This window comes from Chaetura pelagica, unplaced genomic scaffold (genome assembly GCF_000747805.2).
Source record: "Chaetura pelagica isolate M959 unplaced genomic scaffold, ChaPel_1.0 scaffold589, whole genome shotgun sequence".
Classification (NCBI taxonomy): domain Eukaryota; kingdom Metazoa; phylum Chordata; class Aves; order Apodiformes; family Apodidae; genus Chaetura; species Chaetura pelagica.
In genome coordinates, this window is record NW_009954619.1 from 432,423 (window position 1) to 458,473 (window position 26,051).

Consider the following 26,051-nt stretch of genomic DNA (forward strand, 5'->3'; position numbering starts at 1 on the left):
AACCAAAGCAATTCTGTCTGTTTACCAGGGCACTTGATTCCCTTACTCCTAGTCACATACAGGAGTTACAAACAATACTGTATTTTTATGAAGGCCTTCATATTCATGGCTTTTTCCTATCCTCTGAAGACAAATTCATCTCTCACAAGGTGCTAAAGTAAGGTTTAGTATCTGCTTGCACCAAGTCACAACACAGTCCTGCAGCTGCACCAGTGAACAGAACCATCCCTACCTTGTTTATGGTGGCCTCATCAGCTCCTTGACCTCTCAGCCAGTTGATGAGATCAGGGTCCTCAGTCCCTGTGCCAGTGGGATGACGATGAAAGGACAACCCAGGAATATCTAGAACAAGCATTTTTGAGAAAAGGTTTTGTGTTGCCAAAGCAACCTCTTGTCATTTTTGACTGCTGAAGCACTTCTTTTCAGTGAGCTTCAAGCTTACAATACCAGTATCCCCCTACAGAAAGATGTCAGCTCCCAAAGCATGCACTCAATTACAGTTGATAAACAATTACAGACCAGTTACTCTCCTTGGTTAGGGGTACAGTTAAAGTAGTGCAAATACTAATGTATCTGATATAGATACATTTTCTGTTCTCTTTGGAAAGTGACTCTGCCAGTACAAGTACATCAATTTCTCTGTAGCTGTGTTTACACTGAGTTTGTTGCAGCAATTTAACTGAGCTGCTCAGTGTAACTCATACAACTGGTGTGTAGGCAATGCCTTGGGCCAAGGAAAATCTGCTTTTGGAAAGTAGCACTTCTTTGAAGCACATTACACAAACATCAAACTGCATTAACAATTCCAGCTTCCTCAGGGCAGATACACATCAAACTCAACTCCCCTCTGTAAACCTGAAGTTGTATTTACATCTCACTGATTAGATCCTCCTTAACTTCCATTCTAACAACTGCAACAGTCTGTAATTCAACCAACACATACATAAACATACTAGATTATCCTCTTTAGAAATTATATATATTCTGTTGGATATGAGCCCTGTACTCTTCCATATAAACACAATCAAAAATATTTAAATTATATCATGGCTTGCACTGTGATTAACAAATACAGTAATTTGTTTCCACAATGCACACTCATACTTGAAAGCAAACCCTACCAGAAGCAGATAACAAAGCAGCTTCGCTGTGACTGGCCCAATAAAAAGAACAGAAGTTTAGCTGCCACTGTCTTAATCTGTAGCCAGTATGGAACGTCTCCTTGGAAACTACTCACCTATTGGCTGTGACCTCAGCTGGAGGTTTCTGATCTCTTGATCCTTCTCTTCTATAGCTTGATGTAAGAGGACTTGAAATTCTCTCTCCTTTTGAACCAACTCCTCCAATAACCTGTGAAGTAACAGGAAGGAAGCAAACATTTCCTTAGGTAGTTTCAAATGTTCAGGGAAGCAAGGATCTCACTACACTTACACTGGAAACCTTCTTGACAGAAATGACAGACTTCTTCAACTTTTATAGGAATATCCTCCCCCTACAGATTAATGACCTATTGTCCTGGTTTGAGCCAGGATGAAGCCAATTTTTCTTTTTACTGATTTTTTTTTTCCTTCAGTAAGCTTTCTTGTAGCTAGCAACAGTGTGTTCTGCTAGGCTGATAAGACACTGGAATGTTTTTCTAACTACTGAGGCTTCAAGGCCGCACCTGCACTCTGCCGGCTCAGACACTATGGGGAGATCTGTGACCCCCCCGTAGGAGGCTGAGTTAGACAGACAGCAAAATTGGCCAAAGATATTCCATTCCATATATCTACGTAAGCTCAGAGGAAGGTCAGAGATCACAGAAAACAACTTCCTTCCTTCTTTTTCTCCCCTTCTCTTCTGTCCATGGCCGGCCTCCAGGGAGGACTCTGTTCATCCATCACCGTCGATCCTCAGGCTTGGTCTCTCCTGACCCCCATAACTCTCTGCTCTCTCCAGCAGCAGCTCCGGGATTCCTCGGGACTCTTCCCAGTTCAGGGAAGTGCTGTGGGAGTTGCTGGGGGGGGGGGAGGCGAGAGGCTTTTGCCCATACCTGAATCTATCTGTATATAATTGTATATATTTTTCTGGTATCATTCATTAGTGTTTTAATTAAAGCTGTGTAGTTTAGTTTTCAATCCAGCCAAGTCTCTCTCTTTTTCTCTCTCTCCTTCCCTACCTGGGTTGGGGGGAGGGGGGATCGAGAGCATTGTTGTCGGACCTAAGTCAAACTGTGACACCTATATCAAGACAAACATTCACTGGTTCCTAAACCTATAGCTCTTTAAAAAAGAAAAGAGACCCACAGCCATCAGCCTCCCTGCACACATCCACCCCCTGAACAGGTGGCATGGTACAGAACTTCAGCCAGCATTCTGTTTTAAACAAAACCGTGTCACCGAGAACAACAAATGCAAAAGTGTTTCATAAATCAAGGGCTAAACTGTGTGACATAATCCTTTCCAAGGAAAAATGCTAGTCCACTTCACCAGAGGATGGAGCTGTATGAAACTGTTGTGAAAACTTAGGGTTGTGTTTTTTGCATGGGGAAAACTTGTTCTCATCCACACGAGGGCTGTCCCCTCTTCCTCACATGCCAGGCACTTTGTGCCCACCTTCTTGTGCCATATGAAGCATGAGGAAAGAGGAGGCAAAATATGTTGTGTTCTCTTCTAAGCAATTTCTTTTGAGAACATCAAGCAGAAACAAATTTGAACCCATGTCAGGCCTCCTTCATAACACAAACCCAGAGAGATTCAGTGGTCAGCACCTTTCAAACTGGTCAAAGGAAAATAATCAGAATATAGAGGAAAATGAGTATGTGAAACTGCTGCAATTTGTTCCTTTACAAAGGCGTTTTAGTAACAAGTATTTGCGGACAATACATATTCAGGAATTTGGTCAGAGAAATTGGACGTGGAGAAGACACTCATAAACCTATCACTGACTTTGGAGTCTTGGGAAGTTATTCCTCACAAGAATTGTTGCCCCTTCATCCCTTCCTTTAAGTCTCTGTCAGCCTCAGAATCAGGTCATAACTGTTTCACTTTTTTATCATTTTGTTTTGGCGTTTGTTCTTGTTTTTTTTTTTTTTGTTGGTTTTCTTTTTCATGTTATTGTTCATACCAGTTGAGCACTGCAACTTTTTTTCTGGGACACTAAAAGAGAGGGACATTCTGGAATTTCAGCTAGAGAATGGGCCACAAAAGCACCTTACCTGTCTTTGCAGAGAAGTAAACTCATACAATTAATACAAGAAGCATCTCCTACGACTGCTTTGTGAAAACATCAATCCCTGCTGCCAGCTTGCACACAGGCCTACCAGGAGCACAGCTGCACTGGAGAACTTCCACTCCTGAGCTGAGCAGCCCACCCTGCAGCAGCAGACCTGCTCTGTGCTACACACACAGCTTGGTTCATCTCCATGCAGACTGACCTTCTGCCCAGACAGGTGTGCAGTCAGCTTGCAGCCAATTTATTCCTCCTCTACCCATTCTGGTTGAAAAAGGCCTTCAGGGTCAATAAAATAATTAACTATTTTCACTTGATAACAGCTTGCTGTTTATGCCAATAAAGCTTTAATTAAGACTTGAACTGTCCATATTATTTACATCAACATTTCTGCATGAATGACAGGATGTCATTACTTGGCCAAAGGCTTTGCCTTTGAGTGATTCAGAATAGCAAAGTGAGAGAAAACAGCACCTCTCCAAATGGATCACTTCTGATGCTGCTCCCCATTATAAACTTGGGAAGTAATCCAATCTAAATGATGTGTGCATTTATTTAAGGGTATCAATAAGGCAATCGAAATGTGTCTCAGTGGTCGTTACAAGCAAATAGAAGAATTGTAACCTAAATAAAAAACAGCAATACTTCATTAAAAACAGTACAGTTTAATAAATTACTCTAATTATGGCAAAAGTCTTGGACATGTTTAAAAGTGAAGTGCAATTTAACATTTTTATTAAATTGGAAAAAGAACTAGAAAACTTTCTAGCAGCCTAACAACTGTCTTTTTCTATGTTCTCTTTCTATCAAGATCACACTCCAAATTTACAGAATTTAGTCAGAAATCCAATGTCATAAAATCAGATGCTGCAAAAGCTTTAAACAGACTGTCTGGTATATTTTAATGAAAAGAAAAAAACAGAGAGAGAAATATTTGGACAAAACAGTGGAGATGGATTTGTCTCTGCCATTTCCTAAACAAACAAAAATCCATGTGTATTTCTGACAAAAACCTAATATCCAAATTTCTGGCTCATTTCTTCTTTTTTTACACAACAAACCTATTTTCCCCAACTTTCTCTGATTACCTTTTTATTCAATGAATGTTGTTAATGTTTGCTGGTAAGCACAGAACCTGCTGCACAACATTCATTGAATAAAAAGGTAATGTTTGCTGGTAAGCACAGAACCTGCTGCAGTGAATTCTATGCACAAAACAAGTCTGAAGCAGTTTCCTTGTGGAGCTCCTATGTGGCTGTCAACTAGCTTGAGTTCACTCCCCAAGAATAACTACAGAAAAGAACAGCAAGTTCTGCCTTAATGGAAACAAAACATCACACCACTCATCAGCCACACACAGCATATGAAGGGGAGAAAAAGCAGAACCTTGGCAGCAAGCTCAGTTTTTTCAGACCTTCCGTGAAAGGGCACCTGAAATCCAGGCTGACCTTAAGTTGCATCACTAATGTTCTTAAATGAATAAAACTATTATAAGTGATCAGTCACAGCTAAACAATTACTATCATTTAAATTAACAAGTTGCAGTCCTGTGGAATTTTGATACTGTCACTATTATTCTAGCACCTCTATTTTAAGCAAAACAATACATACTGTCACAAGTAGGTTAGTGTCTCCTGATATCCAGACTTACCTGTTTGTCTCTAATTTTAGCCTGCCCAGCTGGACACTCAGTGACCTGTGAGCAGCCTGGGAGTCATGGGACACTGTGGAGCTGAGTGTGCTCACACCTGAGGTAGCTACTGCATCCTCCATGACAATGCAGGGCTGCTGGATGGTCTGGCTCTGAGGCTGCTCATCTTGGTCTTCTTCAACTTCTATATCATCTTGATCTGCTGTATCACTTTCAGATGCAAGACTAAAATGTGGCCTCAATTCTATTAGTAATAATAAAATATAAGCAAAAGAAAAAAAAACATTAAAGATGTTTAGCAGTAAAACAAAAGCAGACCTGTTTACAGATCATCCTACAGCTTCAGTTAAATCAGACTTGAAGTTTCTGTAGCTAGAAAACCGACGCTATTTTCTAGGGGTTTAAGGCCACTCAGACCACAGAAGCATCTTAGTTTATGCTGATTATCATAGAATCATAGAATCCTAGGGGTTGGAAGGGACCTCGAAAGATCATCTAGTCCAACCCCCCTGCCAGAGCAGGGTCACCTAGAGTACATCACACAGGAACGCATCCAGGTGGGTTTGAATGTCTCCAGTGAAGGAGACTCCACAACCTCCCTGGGCAGCCTGTTCCAGGGCTCTGTCACTCTCACAGTAAAAAATTTTTTCCGGATATTCACCTTGAACCTCCTATGCTCCTTTAGACAGCTTCTGACCAGGAACCAGAGAGACTTTTGAGTTCTCAAAAAGCACACTGTTAATCTGTAAAACACCTTCCCAAACTGGCACGTGCTGGCAAGTGGTCTGCTCTTCGGATTTCAAGAGGCAACACTGTGCACCTCAAAGACATGAGGCCCCAGAGCACCTCAGCCTGTCATAGCTCACTGTTTGGCAGAATTGTTCAGATGCTGCATCTCAGAAAGGTGCTTTTCAGAATGACTTGGGCAATACCCTGGTTAGTTATTGAGTTACAAAACAGACAGTGAACAGGAAAAAGGCCACTGCTGCTTTCAAATCTGAAGTGAAGCATCACAATCACAGCTCTAAAGCATGTTTCAAGAGATCAGTCAGTATTTGCTGAGTATTAAGAGCTGACTCACCTGGGACCAGAATAGTGATAGCAGTCTGCACAGCTTTCCTGATGATGCTATCCAGTGCAAACATCCAGTGTGGCTTGATGTTGTGGTTTCGGAGAACTTTATTGACCTAGCAACAGAGAAGTCAGTTCAGACGTTACATCCCCCTGACCTCACTACTACAATATATGTCAGCATTATATAAAGTGTTTGAACTTAAGAGAGGTTGCATCCAAGCAGGTGATTAAAGCTATTCCATATTGTCACTAAATTAACCAAAGAGCAATATTGCCAACCGGCACCAGTTTACTACAAGTCATGCCATATTGTGTGCTTGATAAAAATACTAGTTCCTGTGTGAGGTGATTTTTTATGACAGTGATACCAAAGCTCATTTAAATTTGATGGGTGTGGAGAAAAACTTAAAAAGAATGCAAGTAAGTCAAATACCAAGGGCCATATTATGGACTTGTAACTTCACCTAGTTCATCTTGGGGTTTTTTGCCTAATTTTCACCACTTGTTCTAAGCAATACTTATCTATTTAGAAACACAACTGTAGGAAATATTAAAGAACTAATGTAATGCTGTTCCTTCTTGATTCACAAAATAGTTAATTAGTCAGGGTACTTCATTCATATGCTGTGCCATTTTTTTTTTTCCTTCCTTCCACTTTTTACTTTATACAGTGAGATAGATCTCTATACTGTTTTGCTCCCAATTCCAGTCAAGTGCTTTCCAACCACTTCCATCATGTTCCCAGATGCCCCTCTGGATGCTCCACAGCTCTTGCAGAAATGTCTCTACACAGGGAAACTGTTTTCCAACTGACAGAGAAGCAGCAGGTGCTACAGCAGAACACTTAACCACAGCAAGAAGCAACAACACAGACCAGACTCGGGGCTGCTTTCCAGGCATGGAAGCTTTCCAGGCTCTGTAGGAGCAGAATTTGCAGGAAGATACAAAAATAACTGAATTTTGAAAATTATGAAGCTACTCAAAGCCTTATCAAAAAAGTAGCAACTACTGCTTACTAAAAGATGTGGCAAGAACGTACTTCACTCAGCGCCTCCTAAAAAAAGGGTTGGTTTAATTCTCTCACATTGTGATAACTTCTGTAAAAAATAACTGAAGTTACACAAATGATGCCTTCAGAAGATATGCAAGAGCTATTAAATGTTCATAATCACATCATTATCATTGCCCCAAAGCAACAGTATTCAGTAATGCAGTCATTTGTGTAGGTACTGGCTTGGCTGGGAGGGAGTTAATTTCCCCACAGCAGCCCCCCCGGTGCTGTGCTTCAGACTGGTGACTAAAACAGCCTTGGTAACACACCCGTGTTGCAGGTTTTGCCCAGCAGAGCCTGCACAGTGTCAAGGCCTCTCCATTCCTGCATCACTTGTCAAGTTTGCTTGCTTGGTTTCTTCCACCTTCTCTCTTCCACCCGACCCACAACTTGTCTCACTCCTTGCCCACCCGATGCCCTTCCCCACGCAGCTGGGGGGACTGAACCAGGCACCCGAGAGGCTTCCCCATCCCTGCCAGCCCATGCCTCCTCATTTCTGTTCCCAGCGGCCACCAGATGGCACCGGGACACTGTGCCTGGCGCTGGGGACACCGAGCCTGGCAAGCTCTGCCCCTTCCCACTGCCAATCCCACCCCGTGGGGTGTGCTGGGCCAAGTGCAGCCTCCCCAGAGTACTCTGAGAGAGCACGTGTGAAGAACAAACAATCTGCAGTGATGGGATTTACCTTTTCACATTACAGCACAAAACTACTTTTTCTTGGTTGCTCCAAAGTGGGTCTTGTGATTATCAAACCTTGTTGTCTGAGATCACCTTGCTAAGTCCTGAGAACAAGGGAACTACCTGCCCCCTCTTCTAGCAATTTCCCAGTCTCTGCAGCACCTGAGGTCCTGATACTGACCTGGATTTCATTGCTCTACAACAGAAACCTAATATGCCCAAAAGAACTAAAACCGGGCACACGTAAAGCAAAGTTTTCTTTGAACTTACTGCAGGTTATTTAGTTCAATAATAGAGATAGTAATGAAAGAGACATTTATCAATTAAACACAGCAATTTGTAAGTTAATAGAAGTCAAACTGTAGTTAAAAGAAGAGGTTAAGGCTTTTATTGAGAAAGAACGTGATTCAAGCAATTACCACCGAACAACTGATGTCCAGCAACATCTCCATCAGAAATTCTACCCAGACAACCATACTTTCACCCCTCCATTTTGTTCTTCACCTTGTAGATTTGGTTATTTTCCTCCAAGTGTCAAATGAGTACTAGCATGAGGCTAAGTGGAATGGAGAGCTGAAGTGAACTCAAAATGAAGATTCAGAGAGAAGACTCAAAGAGAAATCTCATTTGTGGAAACCTCTCTGCTACCAGTTTCTTTCACACATTAGTTGCTTCGGGTTTTTTTGCAAACAGCATCTTATTCTTTTCAGTGTAGTCTATGCAACAAACAGTTTACATGCTATGCAGTCCTTCCTGACAGCTCATTTATTTACTTGTCAGACAGCCCCAGGTTTAGATACTCATAGAATCATCCACCTCAAATGCTTACTTGGACTGTAATTTAATTTTTACTACATGACTTCTATCTGGTCCAGTGATGCCCAGCACAGCTGCATCCTCCCACGTTAGTTATTCATCTTAATTACTAAGCCTAACTGCTTGTCAACTAGCATTCAAATACATAGCTTAAGAAGAAAAAAACATTTGCTTTTGGTAAACTAGCTATTTAAAAGATATCACACACACGTGTGTGTGCTTGGTTGCTCTGTAGGAAATAATATTTTGCATTAATTACTGACAGAAAAGTAACCTGTTTTTCTTCCTTCTTATCCTGACTATAAATTTAAATGAAAATGTCTTGCTTGGCAGAAATTGGCTACTAACCAAAAAAGCTAGAATGAGAACTCAGTGCAACATTATAAGGTAGACAGACTACTACTGGGGGCATAGAGGGCTTTAATGTATTCTTTTATAAGAGAAGCCAAGTTCAAGAGATCTGCATTTATGTAGGATGTGACATTCAGCGTTGATCTTATACCATAAAACCCTTCAAAATAACAAGGCTTTCCTGCTTTTGCATTATGACATAGTGTTCACATAACTATGCTGTACCTGCTAGGTCTTTAATCAGTAAATCTCACCAGTTGTGTGCAGGGTCTTCTGAGTCCTGCCAAAGGATCATACCATAACCCAACCAAGGCATGTTTGTGGGCTGGGTGTTTGTTATTACAGGTTTGAAGCCCTCAAATATTATTCTTTCAGTAACTTGGATAGAAGTTACTGAAGTTCTGTTTGCATCTAGCTTCTAGCGTTTTTTGTTGTGGATGTCAGTTTTGGTGTGCAAAGTCGTTAGTAAAAATGACGACTTACAGCATCTTGGAACCCAAACAGCACGAGCTGCACTTGGCTGATGCCATGGCTGTCAAAGTCTAACTCCAGTTTCAGCTTTGAGAGGGTGGTTGCAATGATCTTACGATCAGTGGAGCGCACAAACTCTCTGAGGCTGGACACCAGCGTTGTGATATGTTCCCATTTCAGCTTGGGCTCTTCTGCTCCCTGCTAGAAAAGAGAAGAAAATAAATAGTTTTGATAGCCATCTTTTGACATGTACACCCAGAGGGACCTCAGCCATCAAAGTCAGTTGGCAACATGGATTTTCTGAAGCTCTGCTGCTAGGGGTAAGGGCAGATGCAGCTGCAGCCCGGGCAAAGGCAGCAGCCCAACTACAGCAGCACAGAGCTCTGCCATGGGGCTCCCTGCTAGGGCAGATCACCTGAAGAGCAAGAAGCAGACTCTGTCTGGCAGCAGGTGCTGAGCAGACATGCACACTGCAGGTCTGCGTGTCTCATTGCACAGAAGCAAAAAATAGGAATAAATGTACTGTACACAGAATACTACCCACTCTTACTTGCAAACACACACCCACACATTTTGCAGTGCCTCTAGTTTCAGAGTGCCTCTGAGAGACAACATGCAAATTCCCTCAGCAGCACTTCAGAGAAGGGATTAGTCAAAGTTACATAGAAGGCTCAGAAAGAGACTCAGAAAGAGACTTTTTTCTGACATAACTTCTCTTGACATAGAACTTTTGTCTGTTCTTAGAGCAGGTCTGCCCATCTGTCACCTTTCTAATATAAATATTCATATGCCTATTTTTTAAAGGTTTTGTGGTTTTGCATGACCTACCAATGTAGTGAAAAGCTCAAACACATTCATCAGAACAACCAGTGTAACTGGGAAGCAGAACATTGTATTTACTCTCAAAACTAGTGTTATGTCAACTGAATACAAATTTCAATTTGAAGTCTTAAAATTAAGCCAGAGATTGGAAACCCTACTAGTTGTCCAACACAAAGTATTAGATGCTCATTCTGAAGGAAGTTTACTATTTATATAGAATAATGATCTCTAACGTAGTTTTCTGTAACAGAAGGACATAAGATGTTTGGTTCTGTTGTATTTTCCATGAATGTTGTAGCTGGCCAGAAATCAGGAACCCTGCTTGCCAACAACACGGAGGTTTTAACTACAGGTAATTAATTCTGATTAGGAGAAACAAAGATAACCTCCTTATTTGGGAGAAACTACAAAAATAAAAAAGAACAAGCTCTAGAGCAGTCAAGCATTCATTCTCATGACTAAAGCACTCATCTCTGAGATAAAAGATCCTAGCCCCTGATCCTGGTCCTCTTTGATTTGGAGAATTCACCCCATGAGCTGCTATATGGAAGTGGGTCCCTCACTCCGCCCTGCAGTGGCTGATCTCCTTTCTGTGTAAACAATTCAGAAGTCATTAGGGCAGACAGATGGACACACAACCCCCTGCAGCCCTGGGCTAGAAATCTATCGAGGCATGCCTGGGACAGGGCAACCAGCATAGCTTGCCAGTAAGGAACAGTGACATGTTTTGGGACAGTCATTCTCCTTCCCCAGACCCCACACCCAATTACTTGGTTGAAATTGTCCTTATGAAATGTTTTTTGTGAACAAAAAGGAGTATCAAAGCCTAAATTCTGATGAGGCCTAACATGCAATGTCTCTGCTGACAACATGCATTTAAGCAGGACATAACAAGAAGCCAACCCCTTGACCTTTCTGGTGGTTTGACTAAGTTTCCCCCTCCCTGACCTGGGTCACTCTCTCAAAGGAGGAGACTGTGGGAGTCATAATTCTGCCTCCTCTTGAAGGGCAGACAGTCCTATGCACCTGTGCTCTAAAACTGTGCGTTTCTGCTCCTAACTGGCCTGTTCCAGCCCAGCTGAGCAAGGCATGAAAGACCCAGCACCCTCTCTGCATCTTGGGTTCCAGCCTCACACAAGGATGATGATTCTTTCATACCCATGCTAGCAACTGTGTTACAGCAACATCTCGCAAAGCACAGTCTCTCTTACTGCCTTCTATTTTAACAACTTCCTATGGTTACCAGGACAACTTTGGGTTATACTCTCTCCACACCAAGAGTTAGAAGCTCTTTTTATTGGTATGGAAGCAAATTCCAATTACATCAACCGTGGTACAGGCACAAGAAGCAGATTGGCTTGCATCAGTTTCTAAACAGTACTATCTTTAGAGGATGAGTTGTCACATTTTATAAACATGTTTTAGAGCAGGAACATTAACCTTGAGTACAAAGTGAGTCAATTAAGTACTAAGACACACATTACAAACATGAACAAAAAATCATGTCATCCAGTTATGGTGTTGCAACATTTAGTAGCATGGTCATGAGGTAATTTATTCAGTGTCACCATGAACTGACACAACATACTGAATCATCCCCACAAAGGAGTGCCAAAAGGTCACTCTGCAATGACTGTGTTATTTGCTGCAGCTCCCACTGTTACTCCATTTTCCTTCCCCTCCATATGTGCTCCCAGCTGCTCTGAGGAATAGCTGCAATATATCTTCTCCTCAACCCCCTTTTCCCCTTTTTATGGCTCTTCACTGGAGGGCAATGCTGGACTAGGCAGTCCTGTTTTTTCTACCATAACCTGACATCAGGCCAGAGCAGGACAGAAGACCTGAACCTCCCTTCATCCAACAGTCAGCCAGAAGACAGAACTCTGAAAAGGCAGCCAAGTAACCACCTCCTGGGGATGTTCTATGTCACAAAAGTTGACCTGACAGCCTCAGTTAATCCCATTTGAAAAAAAAAAACCCAACTAAACATATTATCATGAAAATATGTACTTCTTGTCTGGCCAACCCTAATACCCAGGTATACATACAGCATTGACAAATAACCAAAAGGCATATTTAATGCAGCATAAACAATTTTAAAGACTATTTTTAATAGCCCAAATAAAACAATAAACCATGAAAGCTTACACTGTCTATGCTTTCTAATGTAATCAAGCTTTATTTTGTAATCAAGCTTTATTTTTAAATTGCTTTACTATGTGTAATTTCAGAAGTTTCAGGTAATTGCAGATAAGTCTTCAAATTGCACAAAATTTTTGCTGCCTTACCTGAGCCAATGCTTCCATCAAGTTCCTCACCACCTTCTCTTGGTCCTCAGTTAATATCCTGTGAAGAGTGGCTCTCCTTTCACTGTCCTTCTTCAACATGAAAAATCCAGAATCTTTCTCTTCAGGTGAGGGAGGTGCACTGTGATCCTCAAAATTTTCATCCGGGATGCTGAATGAAAAACACTCAGTGAAAAGAAACTTTACAAAAAACACCCCAATGTCCACATTCCTAACCAACTGCGTGACATAAATGCCAGAGAGCTCTTTACCTTAGAAAAAGGGATCGGATTCCCTTCCCATCTTTGTCTCCACAGGATTTGGCTCTTGTTTTGAAAGAGAATGGATCAATTTTTAATTCTGTATCAGGAGAGACAGAACCATATTCACTGCTGCTACTTGTATCTTCCACCAGAACAGGGACAGGTAAGGAAATACTCCGAAGATACTCTGTTTGTATAAGGATATTAAAAAATTAGAATTTAATAGTGCCACCACAGTTCTGAAGTGAAAAGTTTATTCGCTAAGAGGAAACAAAGACTCAGTCTTCCTCCACGCCAATACAAAATACTAAAACGAAACTGACAAGGAACTCCTAAAGCTTATCCTCCTGGAATAGAGTTATCTTTGAGTTATGTTTTTATTCAAAAGCTTCTTGAGACTTGGAAAAGCTGGGCTGTTTGCAAGTTCCCTTATGTCACCACTGGAGCGAATGGGCATCTCACACCACCAGGACACGCTCCCAGCACTAGCACAATGCTCCTACAGGGTCATTCAAGCACCTTCCAAGATATTCATTTTATGTGTGTACATAAATATGTATCTTTATGTATACAATACATGTAGGTACATGTATACTATAACACATAAGATAGACTTCTTTATCAAATTGTTTTGTACAAGTTCAATTAGTTCGTAGTCTTTGATTAATAATAAATGTGCATGTTAAGTCATAACTTCCATTTTTAAATCCACAGCACCCATTACTGCTGCAATGAACTATTCACACACATCTCAGGTGTGCACATTTCAAATCGTCCTTTGATAGCAATTCAGCATGAATGTAATCATGTGTTTGTTTGGTTCATGCCCCCCTTGCTCTCCTCAGTTCATCTCCTCAGAGATGACTACCCTGTACCCAGGCCTGACAGTGTCTCAAATACATGTCACTTTTTTCAATGACAGATTTAGCCTAACAAAAATCAGTTCTCTTTCTCCACAAACCTTGGCCCTATTGCTACCATAAAAGAGGGATTTGGGTTCCTGTTCAGATTTCCACTAAATGACCCTAAAACAACAATGCAGCTCTTCAAGCCTGTACGACCCACTTGCCTAGACAATTAAGCCACAGTCAGGTGGGATTACAAATAGCAGTTGAAATTTCCACAATGAATTAGAGGTTCCTAACAGAGAAAGGTCGCTTATTTTCACAATGGTGTCCGTTTCTCTTTGCAGCATTTTAGTGTGACACATCACACCAGGGTGAGTGATAACCACATTATCTGCACAGTCATGTTTTGATAGAGAAGTTATGTTGAAACTCACCATTTGTGTTCGCTGAAAGGACTGTGGGAGACAAGCAAAGAAAAAACAAAGTGAAATGTGCTGAAATTAACTGAGAAAACAAGCACAGTCTGAAGGATAACTCTCTTCCTATTTGTATGGACTATCTGTACTCTCCTGACTGCAATCTCTAGAAGTGTAATTTATTGTGATTTCGAGTTAATTTTAGCCAGGGGGAGGGGGATGGAATGTATGCTCAAATGTCCAATGTTGCTCATCCCCTTTTACCTGGTATTTTTATTTCTTGTAGGTATCATGCTAAAAGACGTTTTCAAATGTCTATATGCATACACATAGAATATGTCATTTGTAGTCTCACAACTCCTCAGTTACTTTCCGTAACTTAGAACACCAAAGAAGACGAGTACATGAAACAAAAATAATGCAGCTTATGCACGTTTGCTATGGGACAAAGATCCTTTGCTCACGTACAGAACTTCCCTGAGGCTCAATAGCATGTTCTAACTTGACAGAAAACATACTCCATGCAAACGTTCTTACAATGAAAACATTTGCACATTTAAAAAAATGCAAAATCCACAAACACAAAAGCTGCACAAAACCATAAACAGACTTTCAGAAATCTTATCAGAAATGTTTTCTATACATCACCCCTGTGACAGCATGGTAACAGAATCCTGCCACAGCAGTGTTTCTGCAGAGGGTCACAACTGACTGCTCATCTGGGATGGAGATCTGCCCTGTTCACCTTGAAGACTGAACCAGCAGTTTCAGGCAACACTAACATCAACAGAGAAGAGTTCCAGACTGAGTTTAGAAGTGCTCACCTGAGAGCTTTGATGGTGACTTTCTTTTTTTGCTCGAGACCTTCAAGAACTCGTCCACAAGCAGCTCAGGAGCACAGGCTCGTCTATCGGGATCCGGCTCAAAGCAGCGCAGGATGAATGCCTTCGCCTCTGCAGACATGGAGTCAGGGATTTCTGGGTGTATTTTAAACATCCCCACCTGAGACAAATAAAAGGGAGAGACAATGGCCTACACGCTCTTTTCCCAAACACGAAGCAGCATCCCAAACGTGCTAGGATATCATAAGTGGCATATTGTTGGCAAATTTTGATGTTATCTTTCTGTAACTAGTTTATTAATTCTGTTAAAAAACCATGACAAATTGCAGAAACAATTACATAAACACCCCACAATTCTAAGTAGAGGCTCTCATGAAGCAGAAAACTGCTTTATTGTTTGTTTTTTTAAACACCCAGGCTGCTGAGTATCTGCTATTGCTTCACTACTCTGAAAACGACACAGCACTCCCACTCAGGTGAATCAGCTTCTGCTTCTCAACACCCTCACTAACCAAGCATTTCCTTTATCTCCTTCTCCTGCAGGCTCCAATCCTAGCTCCTCCAAAAAGCCATAAGATTTCCTGTTTACAAATAATGGTCTGAGTTGTACAAGGAAGATATCTTACCTTAAACATAGCTGCTTGTGGTTCTCCCAGCTCATAAAAAGGGGGCTTCCCAGTTGCCATCTCAATGATTGTGCATCCCAAAGACCAGATGTCCGCAGCCTTCCCATAGCCACGTGGCCCTTTGTCTATGATTTCTGGTGCCATGTACTGAAGGGTACCTGGTTTAAAACATACTCATTTTTTTTACTTAGGTGCACTAATTATGCAAATAGATAGTTAAAGGACAAGAGGAACATAATCGCCAAAGAATGAACAATATTGGGAGAGTTAAAAAATACTCTATTATTAAAAATTCAAAAAAATTACATAGCCAGTCTATATAAATCTCAGAATACTATTAAAAAATTTACTTGTGCTAAAAGTATCTGACTATATCACTTTTCAAAGTCAATGTCATTAAAAAGTTTCAATGAGCTTTGGATCAGACAGTTTTTATTCACTGAATTATAGATTAAGATTAACATAAGGCAGATCACTGAATTGCATCCAAAGAGGAAAAGGAAATCAAAATCTGAACCTAAACCAGCAGGTGATATGAACACTTTTTCTGAAGTAAAGGAATCAACCTCACACATCATTTTGCATTCTGTTCCATTTAGAGCAGAAATAGAAAATCATATGATGGAATTAAAATAACAGTCACTTCTCATTTTGCCTAATTATTTAATGCAGTGCCACTACATGACTTAACATACAAATCAAATTATCAAGCAGAATGAAGACAAGTTAATTACAGGCTCTGTAGAAAAAAGCAGCTCTGGAGATGAAGCCAGGACATCCAAGCCAGTCATGAACAAATGACAAAAGTGAGCATTTGCTCAGCAAGATGAAAAAGCCACGTGCACAGAAGGGACAGGTGTGGGTGCAAGGTGGGGAAGACACAGCTTTTCTGTTGTAGAGGACTTTCACATCTGAAGTGGAATGTCCAAAACAGCATTCTCTCTAAGCAGCACATGCAAGCACAGTATGTATCTTAAGATTTAAGTATTCAAAAAGTTATTCTTGCAGCAACCATTTATATTGAAGTCAATGAAAGTTCAGCAGCTGTAGGTTCTGACCCTACAGGCACAGTTCAAGTGAGGAAGGAGTCTCCTATGGCAACATACCAGTGAAAGTTTCAGTACAGGGGTTGATTCCTGCAAGTCTCTTGGAAGTTCCAAAGTCTGAAATCTTTAACACTCCACTGTATGTGTTGATAAGCACGTTATCACCCTGAGGAACAGAACATTCAGAGCAGTTATTTTTCTCCACTGACTCTTCCATCAGCCTGTTTCTACAATGCGCTCCTTAGTAACAAGTACCTCTCCTAAGTCTCTTAAGAGGGCAAGTGAGAGAGGAATCAATAGCCTTCCTTCCTTATGTAACCCTATTATCAGAAACCTCATCTCAAAGTGAGCCTCCCTCCCTACAGGAATTAACTTAAAGAATACTAAGAGAGTGAAAAAGGCTTTTTTGTTTTGTTGGGTTTTGGGGTTTTTTTTAAAAGCAGCTTCTTCACTTGCAACCTCCTTGGAAAAGGACCTGAAAATATACCATCCACAATCTTCTTCACTTCTAGTAAGCTTTTATGAATGTTTGATCATCAAAAATATAAATTAAAAATACCTACTTTATCTCATCTTAAGTTGCTAAATGTCGGTTCTTCTAAAACAAAAACACCACCCCACATATTTTGCTGGTGCAGATTCAAATCAAAATTGGTTCACTCACCTAACTCACAGTTAGAACAGCAGAGAAGAAATGTGACAGTGAAGAACTTTCAGAAAATACTTTTTTTTAATGAGAGGACAAATAAATGGTTGTGCAGCTACACAACACTACCAGGTAAATTCCCTGCAAATTCTTACCTTTATATCTCGATGCACTATTTGATTATCATGGAGGTATTTTAATCCTTCAAGAATCTGCTTGGTATAAAAGCCAATGGTCTGCTCATTATTTTTTAATGGTCCCCATTTTGATCGTAGAAGAGCAGAAAGGCTGCCTGTAATTTTGGAGAGCAAACAAGTGAGAGTAAAAATCAAATTAAATTCTGCCTTCTTCTCTGAAGGAAAAAAACCACAACACAAACAACAACAAAAAAACCCCACAAACCAACACTAAACATCAACCCTATACCAAGTGTAGCCACCTCTTCTATAACCACAGGCCTCTCCAGGTTACTTGCATCATCAACAGCCTTGAGTAACTCAGAAGAGAGTCTCAGTATGTCCACTGCCCTCAGCTGCAGCACAAAAGCATAGGCTTCCTCAAGCAGGCAGATCAGAACCCACTTGGCCAACCTGCTAGGGCCTGCTTTCTAGCAGGATGGCCCCAGATCATCTCTGACCTGTAGGTACAAGGAGCTCGCCTGCCATAGCACCGAGCTGGGCTCTACCTGGAGCACATCCTGTCTAAATACTGAATGAGAGGACTCAAGCACTTGGAAGACACTGCTTTCCACATTAGTTTAGGGGAGAGACATTAAAGAATATTACATTTGCATGAAAGATACCTTGCTGCAGTGCTGTTGGTTCTTATGCATTTAAAATGTTTAAAAAACAAACCCACCAATTGCCAAACCAGTCTCCCCCACAACTTACCCCCTGGCACCTGTTCCATGAATATCTTAATGAAGCCATTCTCACTCAGAGAACCTAAATACTGGACAATGTTCTTATGTTTGAGATGCTTATGCAAAGCTATTTCTTCATGCAGAGGCTGGGAGTACCTGCAAATAAAAGAAGCAGTTTATTCAATATTGACCTTTGGGAAGAAAGTCTCCTGTTGACTGTGGCCACAGCAGGGGGGTTAAAACTAGATAATCTTTAGCGTCCCTTCCAACCCAAAGCAGTCTGTGAGACTATACTTAAGCAAAATAAATATCAAATATATGTAATACTATGTATACACACACACAGCTTTATAAATGTACATTGATAGACTGACCAAAACAAAGTTTGTGGAAAACAAACTCTCCAACCTAACTCAAAGCGACTGCATAGCTGGGAAAGGGGTTTGATTCAGCCTAATGCCAAAGTGAACTAGTAAATAATAAAGTTAGTGTACCATTAAAATCACCTAACTAATGAAAACAAACCACCGTTTAAATTTTAATTAATTAAAGTAGGAGTAGCTGAAAGCAAAAGTGGCAGCTACCAGAGTAGGAAAAGAAGGAATCATTTCACGGGAAGATGTTCAGGAAAAATGACAGAAACAATTCCATCAAATGTAATCCTGTCCACTGTAAAATATTTTCCAGAGAATTAAGCTTTTCGGCAGTCTTTTTGTCGAGATCCAGATCCTGCTCCAGGGTGGAACACAACTAGACCCCAGCAGCTGATGTGCTCCCTGGGCCAGCCCTAACGCTTTTCTTCCAACCATGGGTGAGTTGGAAGCAGGTCAGCTGCCAGATCCCAGATGCTGTCTGGCCAAAGGTGGACAATGTGCTGGGAGTCTGGTGGCTGTTTTAACTAAAGCACTACCATCTGCAGCCCAGACTTACAGGGCAGCTGAGAGAGATGATGGATACAGACCTCCTTCTGGCAGAACAGATGTGAGAAAAAGCTGCAGAGTCCTGAGCAAGTGGAAGACATGTGCAGATGTTTATACTGAGGGAGGGCTAAATACAACTGCAAATCCAACAGCGCAGCTCCTTGTCACCAGAGGAGCAGTTTCACTGCCACCTCCACCTTCAGCAGGTTGCTATCAGCACAGACTTCACACTAATGCTGGCGTATTCTCATCTACTAATGAACTGGCAGAAAAATTGTAATTAATGTATTTCTTGGGGGTGGGGGGAACCAGTAAAATGATGAGGCATAGTGAAGGGGGGAGGCGGGCCTTCCACATTTATTTATTCTGGAGAAATGGTGCCCATTAATCTATCTGAAAAATATGGAATTAGCAGGGAAGAAACCACAGTTGCAAATTTGGCAGTTGCTAACATGCACAGATGGTCTTTCAGTGTTACAAGATTTTCCAGTCTTTTGGTATTGATACCAACATTGAAAAGTAGCCTGTGTGTTGCTGATGTTTATCTATCATAGCTATAGAAAAACAACATTGTGTTTTTTTGATTGTTCAGTCTCCTCCAAGACTATTTGCATAAAGTTTTTAATCTTAAGCCTAAACTTTTTATGCTTTGTTTGTTTATTCTAAGAAGCATAATTGGAAAAATAGTTCCTAAAATAAGACTGACAGCCAGTATAATCAGACAAAGGCATTAGGAAGAAAGAGACTCTTACATGTGAATTATGTTGGACAAAGTTTGCAGATGGGCAGGCCAAATTGCTTTACTCCTGTTACAGATAGCAAGTGTCTGTAAAATGGTGTTCTCAAACCAGAATATTGAGTCCCTCCTAGAGAGGGTGTTGTTTATTCTTATTCTGCTGACAAGCACTGATTTTCAGGCACTGTAACTCCACTGAAGCTGGGAATCTGACCCTGGAAATGTCTCCATTCGATGTTTCAGGGCATGAAGTCAAGAGGGAAGGATAATGTCATCTGCTTAATTTGCTTTGGGAATGTTTGGTTGAGTCTTTAAAGACCTTGTTGAAATATTTCACAGAGGAAATCACAGAATCATTCTTGCCAACTTTACTTGGAGTTTATTCCCTGCTGACCCAGAGGATACAGTACCTCAATGACTGTTCTGAAATGTGCCTTCTGCAGCACTGTAGTTTGAATCATAGAATCATAGAACTCTTCAGGTTAGGCACAAGAAGCAGATTGGCTTGCATCAGTTTCTAAACAGTACTATCTTTAGAGGATGAGTTGTCACATTTTATAAACATGTTTTAGAGCAGGAACATTAACCTTGAGTACAAAGTGAGTCAATTAAGTACTAAGACACACATTACAAACATGAACAAAAAATCATGTCATCCAGTTATGGTGTTGCAACATTTAGTAGCATGGTCATGAGGTAATTTATTCAGTGTCACCATGAACTGACACAACATACTGAATCATCCCCACAAAGGAGTGCCAAAAGGTCACTCTGCAATGACTGTGTTATTTGCTGCAGCTCCCACTGTTACTCCATTTTCCTTCCCCTCCATATGTGCTCCCAGCTGCTCTGAGGAATAGCTGCAATATATCTTCTCCTCAACCCCCTTTTCCCCTTTTTATGGCTCTTCACTGGAGGGCAATGCTGGACTAGGCAGTCCTGTTTTTTCTACCATAACCTGACATCAGGCCAGAGCAGGACAGAAGACCTGAACCTCCCTTCATCCAACAGTCAGCCAGAAGACAGAACTCTGAAAAGGCAGCCAAGTAACCACCTCCTGGGGATGTTCTATGTCACACAAGTTGACCTGACAGCCTCAGTTAATCCCATTTGAAAAAAAAAAACCCAACTAAACATATTATCATGAAAATATGTACTTCTTGTCTGGCCAACCCTAATACCCAGGTATACATACAGCATTGACAAATAACCAAAAGGCATATTTAATGCAGCATAAACAATTTTAAAGACTATTTTTAATAGCCCAAATAAAACAATAAACCATGAAAGCTTACACTGTCTATGCTTTCTAATGTAATCAAGCTTTATTTTTAAATTGCTTTACTATGTGTAATTTCAGAAGTTTCAGGTAATTGCAGATAAGTCTTCAAATTGCACAAAATTTTTGCTGCCTTACCTGAGCCAATGCTTCCATCAAGTTCCTCACCACCTTCTCTTGGTCCTCAGTTAATATCCTGTGAAGAGTGGCTCTCCTTTCACTGTCCTTCTTCAACATGAAAAATCCAGAATCTTTCTCTTCAGGTGAGGGAGGTGCACTGTGATCCTCAAAATTTTCATCCGGGATGCTGAATGAAAAACACTCAGTGAAAAGAAACTTTACAAAAAACACCCCAATGTCCACATTCCTAACCAACTGCGTGACATAAATGCCAGAGAGCTCTTTACCTTAGAAAAAGGGATCGGATTCCCTTCCCATCTTTGTCTCCACAGGATTTGGCTCTTGTTTTGAAAGAGAATGGATCAATTTTTAATTCTGTATCAGGAGAGACAGAACCATATTCACTGCTGCTACTTGTATCTTCCACCAGAACAGGGACAGGTAAGGAAATACTCCGAAGATACTCTGTTTGTATAAGGATATTAAAAAATTAGAATTTAATAGTGCCACCACAGTTCTGAAGTGAAAAGTTTATTCGCTAAGAGGAAACAAAGACTCAGTCTTCCTCCACGCCAATACAAAATACTAAAACGAAACTGACAAGGAACTCCTAAAGCTTATCCTCCTGGAATAGAGTTATCTTTGAGTTATGTTTTTATTCAAAAGCTTCTTGAGACTTGGAAAAGCTGGGCTGTTTGCAAGTTCCCTTATGTCACCACTGGAGCGAATGGGCATCTCACACCACCAGGACACGCTCCCAGCACTAGCACAATGCTCCTACAGGGTCATTCAAGCACCTTCCAAGATATTCATTTTATGTGTGTACATAAATATGTATCTTTATGTATACAATACATGTAGGTACATGTATACTATAACACATAAGATAGACTTCTTTATCAAATTGTTTTGTACAAGTTCAATTAGTTCGTAGTCTTTGATTAATAATAAATGTGCATGTTAAGTCATAACTTCCATTTTTAAATCCACAGCACCCATTACTGCTGCAATGAACTATTCACACACATCTCAGGTGTGCACATTTCAAATCGTCCTTTGATAGCAATTCAGCATGAATGTAATCATGTGTTTGTTTGGTTCATGCCCCCCTTGCTCTCCTCAGTTCATCTCCTCAGAGATGACTACCCTGTACCCAGGCCTGACAGTGTCTCAAATACATGTCACTTTTTTCAATGACAGATTTAGCCTAACAAAAATCAGTTCTCTTTCTCCACAAACCTTGGCCCTATTGCTACCATAAAAGAGGGATTTGGGTTCCTGTTCAGATTTCCACTAAATGACCCTAAAACAACAATGCAGCTCTTCAAGCCTGTACGACCCACTTGCCTAGACAATTAAGCCATAGTCAGGTGGGATTACAAATAGCAGTTGAAATTTCCACAATGAATTAGAGGTTCCTAACAGAGAAAGGTCACTTATTTTCACAATGGTGTCCGTTTCTCTTTGCAGCATTTTAGTGTGACACATCACACCAGGGTGAGTGATAACCACATTATCTGCACAGTCATGTTTTGATAGAGAAGTTATGTTGAAACTCACCATTTGTGTTCGCTGAAAGGACTGTGGGAGACAAGCAAAGAAAAAACAAAGTGAAATGTGCTGAAATTAACTGAGAAAACAAGCACAGTCTGAAGGATAACTCTCTTCCTATTTGTATGGACTATCTGTACTCTCCTGACTGCAATCTCTAGAAGTGTAATTTATTGTGATTTCGAGTTAATTTTAGCCAGGGGGAGGGGGATGGAATGTATGCTCAAATGTCCAATGTTGCTCATCCCCTTTTACCTGGTATTTTTATTTCTTGTAGGTATCATGCTAAAAGACGTTTTCAAATGTCTATATGCATACACATAGAATATGTCATTTGTAGTCTCACAACTCCTCAGTTACTTTCCGTAACTTAGAACACCAAAGAAGACGAGTACATGAAACAAAAATAATGCAGCTTATGCACGTTTGCTATGGGACAAAGATCCTTTGCTCACGTACAGAACTTCCCTGAGGCTCAATAGCATGTTCTAACTTGACAGAAAACATACTCCATGCAAACGTTCTTACAATGAAAACATTTGCACATTTAAAAAAATGCAAAATCCACAAACACAAAAGCTGCACAAAACCATAAACAGACTTTCAGAAATCTTATCAGAAATGTTTTCTATACATCACCCCTGTGACAGCATGGTAACAGAATCCTGCCACAGCAGTGTTTCTGCAGAGGGTCACAACTGACTGCTCATCTGGGATGGAGATCTGCCCTGTTCACCTTGAAGACTGAACCAGCAGTTTCAGGCAACACTAACATCAACAGAGAAGAGTTCCAGACTGAGTTTAGAAGTGCTCACCTGAGAGCTTTGATGGTGACTTTCTTTTTTTGCTCGAGACCTTCAAGAACTCGTCCACAAGCAGCTCAGGAGCACAGGCTCGTCTATCGGGATCCGGCTCAAAGCAGCGCAGGATGAATGCCTTCGCCTCTGCAGACATGGAGTCAGGGATTTCTGGGTGTATTTTAAACATCCCCACCTGAGACAAATAAAAGGGAGAGACAATGGCCTACACGCTCTTTTCCCAAACACGAAGCAGCATCCCAAACGTGCTAGGATATCATAAGTGGCATATTGTTGGCAAATTTTGATGTTATCTTTCTGTAACTAGTTTATTAATTCTGTTAAAAAACCATGACAAATTGCAGAAACAATTACATAAACACCCCACAATTCTAAGTAGAGGCTCTCATGAAGCAGAAAACTGCTTTATTGTTTGTTTTTTTAAACATCCAGGCTGCTGAGTATCTGCTATTGCTTCACTACTCTGAAAACGACACAGCACTCCCACTCAGGTGAATCAGCTTCTGCTTCTCAACACCCTCACTAACCAAGCATTTCCTTTATCTCCTTCTCCTGCAGGCTCCAATCCTAGCTCCTCCAAAAAGCCATAAGATTTCCTGTTTACAAATAATGGTCTGAGTTGTACAAGGAAGATATCTTACCTTAAACATAGCTGCTTGTGGTTCTCCCAGCTCATAAAAAGGGGGCTTCCCAGTTGCCATCTCAATGATTGTGCATCCCAAAGACCAGATGTCCGCAGCCTTCCCATAGCCACGTGGCCCTTTGTCTATGATTTCTGGTGCCATGTACTGAAGGGTACCTGGTTTAAAACATACTCATTTTTTTTACTTAGGTGCACTAATTATGCAAATAGATAGTTAAAGGACAAGAGGAACATAATCGCCAAAGAATGAACAATATTGGGAGAGTTAAAAAATACTCTATTATTAAAAATTCAAAAAAATTACATAGCCAGTCTATATAAATCTCAGAATACTATTAAAAAATTTACTTGTGCTAAAAGTATCTGACTATATCACTTTTCAAAGTCAATGTCATTAAAAAGTTTCAATGAGCTTTGGATCAGACAGTTTTTATTCACTGAATTATAGATTAAGATTAACATAAGGCAGATCACTGAATTGCATCCAAAGAGGAAAAGGAAATCAAAATCTGAACCTAAACCAGCAGGTGATATGAACACTTTTTCTGAAGTAAAGGAATCAACCTCACACATCATTTTGCATTCTGTTCCATTTAGAGCAGAAATAGAAAATCATATGATGGAATTAAAATAACAGTCACTTCTCATTTTGCCTAATTATTTAATGCAGTGCCACTACATGACTTAACATACAAATCAAATTATCAAGCAGAATGAAGACAAGTTAATTACAGGCTCTGTAGAAAAAAGCAACTCTGGAGATGAAGCCAGGACATCCAAGCCAGTCATGAACAAATGACAAAAGTGAGCATTTGCTCAGCAAGATGAAAAAGCCACGTGCACAGAAGGGACAGGTGTGGGTGCAAGGTGGGGAAGACACAGCTTTTCTGTTGTAGAGGACTTTCACATCTGAAGTGGAATGTCCAAAACAGCATTCTCTCTAAGCAGCACATGCAAGCACAGTATGTATCTTAAGATTTAAGTATTCAAAAAGTTATTCTTGCAGCAACCATTTATATTGAAGTCAATGAAAGTTCAGCAGCTGTAGGTTCTGACCCTACAGGCACAGTTCAAGTGAGGAAGGAGTCTCCTATGGCAACATACCAGTGAAAGTTTCAGTACAGGGGTTGATTCCTGCAAGTCTCTTGGAAGTTCCAAAGTCTGAAATCTTTAACACTCCACTGTATGTGTTGATAAGCACGTTATCACCCTGAGGAACAGAACATTCAGAGCAGTTATTTTTCTCCACTGACTCTTCCATCAGCCTGTTTCTACAATGCGCTCCTTAGTAACAAGTACCTCTCCTAAGTCTCTTAAGAGGGCAAGTGAGAGAGGAATCAATAGCCTTCCTTCCTTATGTAACCCTATTATCAGAAACCTCATCTCAAAGTGAGCCTCCCTCCCTACAGGAATTAACTTAAAGAATACTAAGAGAGTGAAAAAGGCTTTTTTGTTTTGTTGAGTTTTGGGGTTTTTTTGAAAAGCAGTTTCTTCACTTGCAACCTCCTTGGAAAAGGACCTGAAAATATACCATCCACAATCTTCTTCACTTCTAGTAAGCTTTTATGAATGTTTGATCATCAAAAATATAAATTAAAAATACCTACTTTATCTCATCTTAAGTTGCTAAATGTCGGTTCTTCTAAAACAAAAACACCACCCCACATATTTTGCTGGTGCAGATTCAAATCAAAATTGGTTCACTCACCTAACTCACAGTTAGAACAGCAGAGAAGAAATGTGACAGTGAAGAACTTTCAGAAAATACTTTTTTTTAATGAGAGGACAAATAAATGGTTGTGCAGCTACACAACACTACCAGGTAAATTCCCTGCAAATTCTTACCTTTATATCTCGATGCACTATTTGATTATCATGGAGGTATTTTAATCCTTCAAGAATCTGCTTGGTATAAAAGCCAATGGTCTGCTCATTATTTTTTAATGGTCCCCATTTTGATCGTAGAAGAGCAGAAAGGCTGCCTGTAATTTTGGAGAGCAAACAAGTGAGAGTAAAAATCAAATTA

The 26,051-nt window shown here is 40.5% G+C and overlaps 1 protein-coding gene across 1 annotated transcript in view; it reads right to left on the minus strand.

Moving 5' to 3' along the window:
* The window catches only part of MAP3K5 (mitogen-activated protein kinase kinase kinase 5), a gene marked incomplete at its 5' end in the record, with an annotated part of 52,223 nt that overhangs the window by 1,640 nt on the left and 24,532 nt on the right, over nt 1-26,051 (minus strand). Inside the window, 12 exons of the mRNA XM_010005565.1 lie at nt 233-342; nt 1,238-1,350; nt 4,862-5,105; nt 5,943-6,048; nt 9,315-9,500; nt 21,032-21,200; nt 21,301-21,478; nt 22,574-22,594; nt 23,380-23,557; nt 24,024-24,181; nt 25,130-25,235; nt 25,871-26,007. Of these exons, the coding sequence (XP_010003867.1) occupies nt 233-342; nt 1,238-1,350; nt 4,862-5,105; nt 5,943-6,048; nt 9,315-9,500; nt 21,032-21,200; nt 21,301-21,478; nt 22,574-22,594; nt 23,380-23,557; nt 24,024-24,181; nt 25,130-25,235; nt 25,871-26,007 (1,706 nt within the window). The remainder of the gene's footprint in view (nt 1-232; nt 343-1,237; nt 1,351-4,861; nt 5,106-5,942; nt 6,049-9,314; nt 9,501-21,031; nt 21,201-21,300; nt 21,479-22,573; nt 22,595-23,379; nt 23,558-24,023; nt 24,182-25,129; nt 25,236-25,870; nt 26,008-26,051) is intronic.